This window comes from Protomyctophum parallelum (assembly GCF_964188405.1).
Source record: "Protomyctophum parallelum genome assembly, chromosome: 6".
In the NCBI taxonomy this organism is placed as follows: domain Eukaryota; kingdom Metazoa; phylum Chordata; class Actinopteri; order Myctophiformes; family Myctophidae; genus Protomyctophum; species Protomyctophum parallelum.
The window spans coordinates 5,873,461-5,885,707 of NC_139701.1; the positions used below are offsets into that span (position 1 = coordinate 5,873,461).

The following is a 12,247-nucleotide window of genomic DNA, read 5'->3' on the forward strand; positions in this document are numbered from 1 at the left end:
TGCACCAACATTCTCGTTAAGTCGGGGAAATTAAATTGTGACATGCAATTATACAGTTATTAATCGTGTAGCCGTATTTCTAGCGGCTACTTGCTATGAAGGAAAGTCTTTTGCCTGTTCTTCACTTGAGCCTCAATCATGGACTGAACCCATTCAGACCGGAAATGCTTTGGCCATGTATCGGTATGAAACAATATCATAAATGAATACTGAAACCAGATATAATCATTAAGGAAAGTTTATGCATGCATGTAAACTCTTAATTTCCATTTCCCAGCCATTCAGTTCTAGTCTAGCCTGCCTATTAATGTGTGTCTCAATACGGTGAGAAGGCAGAAAGCCTGTGACTCAAGAGTTGGTAGTCGAGGACTATCATGACTCACTCCCTACTACTATAGACAGACCGTGATCCTGTGAGGGAAATTCACATGTCATTGAAGTGCACTATGATGCTCAAACCCAGAATTAAAATATTCTTCAATGGGCTGTGAGGGGAAAAATGGAAAAGTCTTTGTAGAGTTATATGACCTGCGTTGGCCGCAGCCATCAGCCTTGCTTCTCCCTATTCATCCTCATCACCCTCTTTGTAGTCCCTTGTGGTAACAACAACACGTGCGTCACTGATGCTGAAATGACCTTAAATCCTTAAACACGGGCAAATGAAAGCTCATTTGTCAGCCTTATCTAAAGTGATTTGGAGCGGTGTCGTCTTCTGCAGCCTCCCCGGGGAGTTGCTGAGCAACAGCTATCTTTTTCAGCTGTCAAATCAAAGCTAACAATGTCTTCAGAGCAAAATACAGTTGGATGATGCAACTGTTTTGTGACGCAGGCCTTACTGATGAAGCAAAGAAACTAAACAAAAAAAACGTCATTATTCATATTCACAAGGTGAACAATTTTGCTCTCGCATCACAGTGTAACATTTTACAGTGCAGATTGGGGTCCTAGAGAGAACATTTGATAAAATGGGGACCGTGGACTAAAGGCCCTTTTCAAACGGGGAGCGGGTGACGCCTGGATCAACGACAGGGCTGCTCATGAGGGGATGAGATGGGGGGGGGATTAGATGCATAGCGTAAAAAAGAAAATCCACAATCGCCACAATACAGGTCTTGCCGCTCGTGGGCGTGGTGTGCACAAAACGAGCACACGTGCGACAATTGCACAGGACTGCGCCCACGAAAATACGCCTGCGTAATAATCGCCCCCTCAACTTTGAAAATGAATTACTAGGCGAAAATATGTTCACCAAGAAATGGTCAAGATGTTTAATGTATACTTCATCACACAATGGTGTAGCTCCCTGAAAATACGACGCAACACCGCCATGTGGCGGTGAGAGTATAATTTGGGCAACCTCATGTGAGCTATTTGAAATAGCTGAATGTCAAAACATGGTCATTTGATACAGCTTTATAAATATGTATTAAGAATGAAAAATGGAATCTGTGGTCCAGTTTGTGTTCCACACCGATCCGTTTGTTTATGGAGCGCTTCAACCAGTCACTGTAGAATGAAAACTCACTCGAGCGCCACAAAAAACGGGAACATTGCAAGATATGACGGTGAGAGGGCCAAGAAAGGGCACCCCCATGTTCTGCTTCAACCTGCCCTGCTGATTGGCCCTGACAGTAAATACCTGCAATTAAAACCCCCGACAACCAATCAGCAACAGGAAGTGGTATAGGCTGGTGTTGGCTTAACGCTCGGGCCATATCTCCAGCCGTTCGGTAGAGGGGAAAGCACGGTTTATTTTACTTCCCCCTGTGTTGTCCTCATTTGTTTCTCTTTCCTCGTCTGAGCGTGTGTCTCCCTCCCTCCGTGGGTTTGGCGGTGTGCGTTACAGTCATTATTGGCCCACAGCTGCCCAGAACAAAAGGGGAAGTGGAGAAATTACTTAACCCATTTTGTTCGGGAACCCCTTTTGGTGTTCGCATTATGTTATGCTTTAGCTATTGAAAAATAGCAGATCTACAAGCTCGTAGCGCGCCACCGAGTGGCGCGCTACGAGCTTGTAGGTCTGCTAAAATCTAAGAACGACTGACATAGAAACATAGCTTTTTCAGAAAACTGTCAGGATGTCAGAAGACATTTTTAGAATCTGATCTCAGGTCAGAATTGGTTAAAGTCAAGAGACTCTCCTCATACACGGCAGACCATGAGAAGAAACTGAAGATGGTTTGGCCTTGGCGGGATCATTCCACCCTGCAGACTAAACCAGAGAATACAGCCAGAGGGTTGGAGACGTTCCTTTAGGCTGTCTCGTTGTGATGACGAGACAGCCATTGCATACCCATTACCTCTCTTCCCACAAACATTTTTGTTTGACCGATGACCCTGTGTGTATCATCAAGTGTGCTTTCATAATGGCTCTGCAAGAGGCAACATGGTCTCTGGCTTGGACCTCGTGATAAAGATCTGAAGTAAATGCATGTTTTTTAGCAACCGACATTTTGGCCGCCGCACAGCTTGCTCCACAAGCCTTGCCTCTCCCAGGAACAGCACTCGAGGAATAATTCTCAGGAAAGCTCTGTATAAATGTGTGGGGTGGTGAGGTCACTGTGATTTATACTGTGTGAATATGCTACAACGCTATCCCCCAGGAATGTGTCCCCAAGGACTGTTTCCTTACAGCCTCAACGTGCATGGAGCCAGGGTTTTACGATGTATCCTCGAAAGAAAGCTAACAGCATTTGTCTTTTTGACATCTAAGAAATTGCATCTTTCACATAGAATAAGGATTTTAAGTCTAATGGAATTTATTATTCAACTACTTCATTTGGCAGACATGCCCATGAGCAGTCCAGGAAACCTTTTTTATTTTGTCCCACATCAGTGGTGGTAGATTTGTATGAGGCCAACTCTATATCTATGTCTCTAGATCTAGATCTATCGTGAGCACTGAGTGGACACCTACACACAAGGCAGGATCAGAGTGGGCCACCACGGCCGTTTATTGTTACAGACTCTCTTTCAATAGCGCGGCATTAAATGCAAACTCAGAAATGTCTTTGTAATAACAGAAATCCTTCTCTCTCCTGGCGTCTGTCAGACAGGCAGGAATAGCAGTTAAGAGTCCTTTTCCCTAACTGCGCCTATGCGCTGTATATAATAACACTCTGAATCCCCGGGCTGACAGGTACTTTGTTCCCTGTCAATGTTCCCCTGGGGTAGTGGAACTCTCTCTCTCGTAGTCGTAGTCGCTACAGATTCGTTCGGGGTGGCGGGTTACCTATAGAGGAGGAGAAAGACGCATTTTAATATGATGCTCGCATTAACATGGATATAAGCCTGGGGTGAGGGAATGGGTGAGATATCGCTTACCGCCGAGCATGCCCAAACTGTCCCTCTTAGAAGTCAGTGGGGAATGAGCGCAGAGGCAGTCAGTCCTTCCCTTTTATCCTTCCCTGGAAGGTGTCACAGGTGCGTACGCTTGGCCTTGAACTGATAGGTAGGCGGGGTAGTACTTCTGTTCAATGACGAGGCGGAGCAGGCGTGTTCTTCTTGGCTGCGCTCCGCCTCTTCCCCACTGGCTGTCTGGGCTAGTATGCTCACTGGGCGGTCGGTTGCCTAGCGACACCCCACAATATATTAGACATAAACTTGGAAAAATGGAGAAACAAATTAATGTAGGGCAAGATAAAGAAATGATTAATGATAATGAGCAATGCCACAACAGAGTATTTCCTCCTCTCCTTTGATTGTATCTGTATTACCATTGATCACCCTTTCCTTTATCTCTCAGGAGGCGATCAACCTGCTGGAGCCCATGACCAATGATCCAGTGAACTATGTCAGACAGGGAGCCCTCATCTCCTCTGCCCTCATCATGATCCAACAGACTGAAGTCACCTGTCCCAAGGTATGTATAACGTGATCCTCCTGAGTCCCTCTGTGATGGAGAGGTCAGGGTTTGTTTCCCTGGACGGGTTCTGCCAAAGACTATCAAAATGAGACCCAATGCTTCCCCTGCTTGGTACTTTTACACCCAATCCAACCCTTGATGCCAAGTCCCTACGACATACGACATCATGGCTGGGTGGATGTACTCTGCAAGGCTTACTTACTTATTTACAGATTACTTGTTAAAGTTTAGCGATGGAGAGTAATAGGAAGGAACAAGAACAGTTTGGAAATGCACACGTGAAAATGAATCGAGTACGTTTTAATAAAGCAATGTCACTGAGCAGAGGGAAGATGTCTGTCCCTCCCATGCCGTAACGGCGCACAGTGCATCATACTCTATATGGCGTTGTCACATAAAGTTAAGACATGCCAGACCCATGTTTCACAGACAACGGTGGTTTTGAGCTCACTGTGGTATGTGGGATTGAGCAAGAGCACTTTTGAAGAGTTAGGAGGCATTATACCCACAACTGTGTTTACTCTTTGGCCCCAGCCTGTGTAATTGCTAGCTCTGCCCTCTTTCTGTTGCACTCAGCACTCTTAATGTCAATGTTAATGAGATTGGTGTGGCTCGTGAGTGATGGGTGTGTGTGTGTGTGTGTGTGTGTGTGTGTGTGCGTGGTACTGTTTATGTACACACTTCTGGCGACCGACCAACCACCACCTCGACTTTTATTCTCCCATTTTTATTTTCATGTCGTACACCTGTAGTTTATTATGCCGACATAAACAATCTTACTCTTGTGCGCGCGCGCACACACACACACACACACACACACACACACTGCAGTGCTGTTGTGGTGAATCATGGCCTTCTTCCCCAAATCAGTTTGAAGGTGTAACTAATCATTGCAGGCAAATCTTACGCACTAATCTCAATACCGTTGATTACACATAGAAATGTGAATTTGCTGCCATTCTCCGACTGATTCACAAACAAGGCGGCTCGTGGAATAACTCAACTCTCGGATAGGAATTCAGCTTGTCCGTGAAGCTGAGCCGTGTCTGCATTCGAGCCATGCTACACCGGCCCTGAATACTCTGTAATAAGCATGAAGAGGGGAAACATAAAATGGAGCTTGGAAAATAAACCAAGAATTACCCTCTCCTAAAGTGGCCCTCATGAAACCCCTTTCTTTTTTCGTTTTAAATGTATAAATCATTGTGCTCTTAAGGTTATTAAAGGATAATAAGGGAGTCCCAGGCTTAATGTCAGTCCTAGCTGTGTGCCTTGGCATGCATTGTCGGCCACGAAAGGTTTCCCAGATGTTCAAATAAAAATGTTCTCAGGTAGATTAAATTCTGACAGACGCCTGCTTTACATCCAAACAGTGGACTTAGCTACATATACTGTACATTAACACAACGTCAAAGTGGTGTCTGAGATTTAAAGGCCCACATCCAGCATGTCAGTATGGATGTGTAGTGTTGTATTCATAGATTCACATAAAGGGTTCAACTTAAGCATTCCAATTGCAACTTCTAGCCCTTTCCAACAGGTTTGACCTCAATGTGTTATTGTTGTGTTGTTAGCACGGTCTCTGCAGAACGGCTAACCTCCTGCAGAGCCATGCTTGTATTTTATGGACGTTTTCAAATGAAGCGTATCGGAACGGGAGGGAGGGAGGGACGTTGCAGACAGTTACATTGTGTTTTGTCTCTGTTGTGTTCGTCCCAGGTGAACCAGTTCAGGCAGCTGTATTCCAAGGTGATCAATGACAAACACGATGACGTCATGGCTAAGTTCGGCGCTATCCTGGCACAGGGTATCCTGGATGCAGGTCAGTTGAAGGGCTCATTTTCAATAACTGAATTGGGTATTGGGTTTTGTGAAAGTCTGGAACTGTGAGACTAGAATTAGTGTCTTTTGTGTATAACTAAATGTATATTGTGGTGGGTGGGGGGGGGGGGACTTATTTAGTCACAACAGGCTCTGGTTAATACGTTTCATTGGTTCAATATTTGTAAAGCACACACTTAACCGCTTTGATTTGGACATGTTGAAAATTGTGGAAAATGGCAAATCTACAAGCATGCGTTTTTTGTACAACGAAGTACGGCGTTAATTTACGAAACAACATAAAAAGGTGAAGTGTGTGTGTGTGTGTGTGTGTGTGTGTGTGTGTGTGTGTGTGTGTGTGTGTGTGTTAGGTCTGTCAAAAAAAATCGATTCGAATTAGAATCGCGATTCCCGTTATGGGCGATTAAAAATTGATTCATAATTTCCAAAAAAATAAATTCTGGTTACAGTTACAGGAGTTTTCACTACATGGTGTCTGTGATATCATGAAATGTAAGCTTACCCTAATAATCACAGTTAACATCATGTCTGCAGTCATTTTGTAGTTACTGTAGTACAGTCACTTCAGTTGACTGGAGTAGATTGTGATGAAATCCTATGTATTGAATCGAGAATCATTTTGAATAGAGAATAGTTTTGAATCTGGAAAGAAAATGCTTTTGAATTTTAAAAAAATCGTTTTTGGATTGAGAATCGAGTTGAATCGAATCGTGACCCCCAAGAATCGGAATCGAATCGTGGGACACCGAAAGATTCACAGCCCTAGTGTGTGTGTGTGTGTGTGTGTGTGTGTGTGTGTGTGTGTGTGTGTGCGCGTGTGTGTGCCTTGGATCAATTTGAATCCTGAGTCCTCACACAGAACCCTGGACAGCCCACACCCTCTCTCTCTCTCCAGCTGACCACCCTGCACTCACTCTGGAACAAATCATGTTAAGGTGCATTAGCGCCTGGCAGCTCCTTGCCTCCAGCTCGGCCATATGGCCCCGGTCGCTATTTCTCCAGTGATTGCTGTTTGTCTGATGGCCTCCGTGTTTGTGTGTGCATGCGTTTGTGGACACGTCGAGCAGCACACACACACACACAGCGTGTGTTTGTGTGTGTGTGCGTGCAAGGTCCCGAAGGGCTGCACATCATCACATGGGTGTATAATATATACACAATGTGCTCTCTAACACACACACACACACACACACACACACAGATCATGCATTGAATTTACCAAAAACACACAGCGCTTGTGCTTTTGTAAATCCACTGCATGATCTACCCTCCCCCCCCCCCCCCCCCCCACACACACACACACACACACACACACACACACACACACACACACACACACACACACACACACACACACGCAGTCTGTGTTAAGCTAGACAGAAAGCAGCAATCCGCCTGTGTGTTTACACTGTGCTGTCCAAATACACTATCAGGTGTTGCAAATTTACCCCCAAGTCAAGAACCATCTGAAGTGGTGCTTTTTCAACCCTTTCTGGTCCCGGGCCCACTTCAAAGTCTGGAGAGCGTTCAGATGGCCCACCCATCTGTCCACTTAGCATGGCAGCCCATGGTGTTCAACCTAATTATTCAAGGTTTTAAATAAATACAATCCCATTACTTTTTTTTTTTGTTAAACGTATTGCATACGCTTTTTGATGTTATATATTATCAATAAAATCCACATACACACTAGAGTTCTCATCGGGCCCGAAAATTAAGGCCCGGCCCTAACTGGGCCCTAACTGATCAGGCCCTAGGCCCGGCCCGGCCCGACTAATTAGCATAGATTTTAGGCCCGACCCGGCCCTAAAATGTCGGGTCGGGTCGGGCCTGGTCGGGTTTGTGCAGAATTTGAGAACTCTACACAGAGAAAAAGTGAAACGCCAGTCAGCACCATCTTCATAATAGATAAATACACAAACAGACGGAACAGAACTATTATTTTTATTATTCTAAACAAATTCAATATATATATATTTTTTCATGGAGTCCCAGGCCCGGCCCGGCCCTACTGATTAGCATAGATTTTAGGCCCGACCCGGCCCTAAAATGTCGGGTCGGGTCGGGCCTGGTCGGGTTCGGACAGAGTTTGAGAACTCTAATACACACACACAACTTTCATTCTAACACATACAGTTTTCACACACTCTTTTGCGTGAGAGCTTCCAGATGAGATCTGACCACGGGGTCATTAAGCAGATAGCAGACTCCCTTCCTCCTCACCTCCATGTCACGAACATGGGCACACACACACACACACACACACACACACACACACACACACACAAAGACCGCGAAGAACGCACTGTCTGACTCTGGGTACAGGACGGGTGAACTATGAAACACATGCTGGCTGCCTGGGTGAATGCCAGAGCTAAGGCATGGTGGTGTTTTAGTGTTGTGTGGTTATGAGACGTGTACTGGAGTGTGTTGTCTGAGGGGCCAGGGTACATGTATTTAATGTGACAGGCAGAAGCCAATAAAGATCCATTTCACCATCTCTGGTGCTTATTACACTGGGGTTGTGACCAAAATCCCTCTTTTTCACTTATTCCAATGCTTAATGATCTCAATCCTCTGTCTCTGGCACTCTACCCTCTCTCACTAGCATCTCTCATCCTCTCTGCCTGATTCACTCTCTCTCACTAGCATCTCTCATCCTCTCTGCCTGATTCACTCTCTCTCACTAGCATCTCTCATCCTCTCTGCCTGATTCACTCTCTCTCACTAGCATCTCTCATCCTCTCTGCCTGATTCACTCTCTCTCACTAGCATCTCTAATCCTCTCTGCCTGATTCACTCTCTCTCACTAGCATCTCTCATCCTCTCTGCCTGATTCACTCTCTCTCACTAGCATCTCTCATCCTCTCTGCCTGATTCACTCTCTCACTAGCATCTCTCATCCTCTCTGCCTGATTCACTCTCTCTCACTAGCATCTCTCATCCTCTCTGCCTGATTCACTCTCTCACTAGCATCTCTCATCCTCTCTGCCTGATTCACTCTCTCTCACTAGCATCTCTCATCCTCTCTGCCTGATTCACTCTACCCTCTCTCACTAGCATCTCTCATCCTCTCTGCCTGATTCACTCTCTCTCTCATCTTTCTGTCTCTACACCACTGATCTATTTGTTCATGCTCCGATATGGTTGCTGTAACCGAGGCTCTAAGTCAAGAGCCCGAGATGTGGTCTGGGAATTACAGCCGAGAGGTCGCACCTTAGTTTAGTAGTAAGGGACAGAAATGCGAGCTCTTGAAGCAGGTGGGTTCAATAGTCAAAGTCAAACTAAAGGTCCAAGCTTAATTCTACCTGTAAACATGCTAGGCCTTATATTTATAATGTCGTGATCGGAGCGACACTTCGTTCCTTCGTAACAGTTGCGACTATCTATTATCATGACCATCTTTCTATTGATTACTCTTTTGATTAAACAAATGATTGAGAAGCACGTTTTGGCGTGTTGCTTTTCGACAATTGAGCACATTTATTATTTATTTTTCTACTAGAAGCTTTGGGCATACTGAAGTTTTAGTCGCCTGTGTGGAAACACACACACACACACTGACACACCCCCCTGTTCCATCTGAGGAGAAATTATGGTAGACTATACCGTATATCATGTTGTTCACCTTTTTCCCTATGATTCTGACATTTTGGGTAAGAGTCGAGATGCCATGATGACACAGGCCTTTTATCCTATTTTGGACAGCCTGTTTTGTGAGAATAACCATGGTGATCATTTCTCTTTGTGGCAGAACTACTTTACCACCGATCAGTGTCTGATGTATGTACTTCTCCCCATGATGATATCGTGAAATTAAGGCACAATCACCACCACCTTGAAATAGCGTCTCTACTCTCTGACTCATCAATTACCGATTGAATCCAAAATGTTTGATCCAAAATTTCTCGACATATCCCGAAAGAGCTCCCCGCAAGACCGACTCTAGCCCATCTCTTCCTCTCCTAAGACCGACTCTAGCCCATCTCTTCCTCTCCTAAGACAGACTCTAGCCCATCTCTTCCTCTCCTAAGACCGACTCTAGCCCATCTCTTCCTCTCCTAAGACCGACTCTAGCCCATCTCTTCCTCTCCTAAGACCGACTCTAGCCCATCTCTTCCTCTCCTAAGACCGACTCTAGCCCATCTCTTCCTCTCCTAAGACAGACTCTAGCCCATCTCTTCCTCTCCTAAGACAGACTCTAGCCCATCTCTTCCTCTCCTAAGACCGACTCTAGCCCATCTCTTCCTCTCCTAAGACAGACTCTAGCCCATCTCTTCCTCTCCTAAGACAGACTCTAGCCCATCTCTTCCTCTCCTAAGACAGACTCTAGCCCATCTCTTCCTCTCCTAAGACCGACTCTAGCCCATCTCTTCCTCTCCTAAGACCGACTCTAGCCCATCTCTTCCTCTCCTAAGCCAAATGCTCTCAAACGTTCCAGTTTTAAGAGCCTCATAATCAACTTGAGTTGTGCCATGTCCACACACATGCTGGAGTGACTCACCCAGTAAATCCATTGGACCGGGCTGGTGGAGATGACACACAAACTGAGTCTTGGAATGACCCGGCAGACACACAATCCTCCCTTCCATGACATCAGAACGGCAGAGCGGGGCTGAAAAGCGAGGAAACGGACAATGATTTAAGCCCTATTGTCTGTGTTGATCTGGCGTTGGAGGCCGTTTCCACTGGGCGATGGTTATGGGAGATCTATTGGTGTCGACCGGAGCATGGCGACTCCCTAGTAACCCGTTGTTTTCTCCTTTTCGGGGGTTGGTGTGTATAAAAAGGGACAGATGACCCTGGTTTTCTTGGTGGTTCTCCCACCCCTCTCATCCTGCCCTCCCTGTGCTTCCCTCCCATGGAGGTCAAGGGAGGTCTCTTGTTTATTGTGTCACTGTTAGCTGCAGCCCTCCACTCTTACTCATCACCTCCTCTTCAATCAACTCCTCTGACACGTGTGCACACTTACACTCGTGTGTGTGGCTGTGTGCACGTACACACACATTCATCTATCTTGCATGCACATCACACACATTTTCTCTCTCTCCCTCCCTCTGTCTGGCACTCTCGTGTGTGCACACTTTTATCAGGAAACGACTTCAATCTATGCATCTCTGCAGCCGGCATTGGCAGGTCATTGTTTGAGTGACCTTTTCAGGGAGGAGGTTACTTTCTGCTCTGCTTGTGTAATCTTACCAAGGCAGCAGGTCATACAGTGAATGACTAATGGTAACCTGAGTGGGTTGCTTGGCCTGAAGATCACCCATTAAGCCCCCCTACTTTTGGCCCGCCTTTCCTGTAAGCTCAGCACTTTAGACTGCTTTTTTCACATTTTAAAGTGAGGGAAGAGATGTCGTTCAAATTTAAATCAACCGAATTGGACCTAGCTCCAAGGATGGTGGTTTATGTACAACAGGCAGACACAACAGCCATATTCCTATCATGTTACATCAACATGTGAGCTTGTAGATTGGCTATTTTAACGATTAAAAAATGTTTTTCAAAATTGTAAAAAAGAAGTTTAGGGATAAGGGGTTTAGCGTGGACGGAAATGGAGTCCTTTACTTTGGTTTATTTTTGCGCATCGTTGCACAAAATGTATGTTGGTAATTGCGTAAAATAATATAAGGTAATTCTATAAATGTTCCAACTTGAAATTGTCATAATGGGTAACATCGACATTCTGTAATCGTTCTTTCTCTCGCCATTCCAGGTGGACGTAATGTGACCATCTCTCTTCAGTCCAGGACAGGCCACACACACATGCCGTCAGTAGTCGGTCTGCTGGTCTTCACCCAGTTTTGGTTCTGGTTTCCCCTTTCCCATTTCTTGTCGCTGGCCTTCACACCCACCGCCATCATCGGACTGAACAAGGACCTCAAGGTACGTGCTTGGCTAGACTAGTGTGGGTATGTGCGTGCGAGCGTTCATGCACGCACAGTCGCACACAGATGCATGTGCATATTATTTGTGCCTAATTCTGCGTGTGTGAAATTCTCCAAATGTATTGAGAGGGTTCGGAGCTGGAAAAGTAAGTCACCATTTAAGCACACACTATATCAAAGCAACAACCGAAATGTATTGCATGTCCAGAAACTAAACCCTTTTCATAGACTGATCTATGAAAAGGGATCCCCTTCATCCAGGGATGACGGGATGCTGGACCCCACACGCATAATACTGTTCAGTACACCCAGGATCAACATGACACGTTGGGGACTTTGGACACAGTTAGCTCTTGGCAAATTTAAAGCCAAGGATTTCTGTGAGACAATAACCTTAGGTATGACATTTGTCACGCTGCAGGGCTTTTCCACCAGCCGTTCTAATCCACACAGAACAGTCACACTGTTGTCCGTCTGCAGATTGCAGTTGTTAGCTGCAATCTGCGAGGCTCCTGGTTATTTTTATATCGAAATCTAATCATCGCCTCTGCTCTGATATTAGAATCCACTACCAACAACAGCATTGAATGAACCTGACTTTCTGCCCTGCTCCACAGGGCACATTTAGTGTGCACTGTTTTGAAAAAGTAAG

General features: G+C 45.5%; 1 protein-coding gene across 1 annotated transcript in view; it reads left to right on the forward strand.

Annotated features, from left to right (window-relative positions):
• psmd1 (proteasome 26S subunit, non-ATPase 1) overlaps positions 1-12,247 on the forward strand; it is a 68,400-nt gene that overhangs the window by 42,772 nt on the left and 13,381 nt on the right. Inside the window, exons 18-20 of the mRNA XM_083767467.1 lie at positions 3,746-3,862; positions 5,585-5,687; positions 11,424-11,593. Coding sequence (XP_083623593.1) covers positions 3,746-3,862; positions 5,585-5,687; positions 11,424-11,593 — 390 coding nt within the window. The remainder of the gene's footprint in view (positions 1-3,745; positions 3,863-5,584; positions 5,688-11,423; positions 11,594-12,247) is intronic.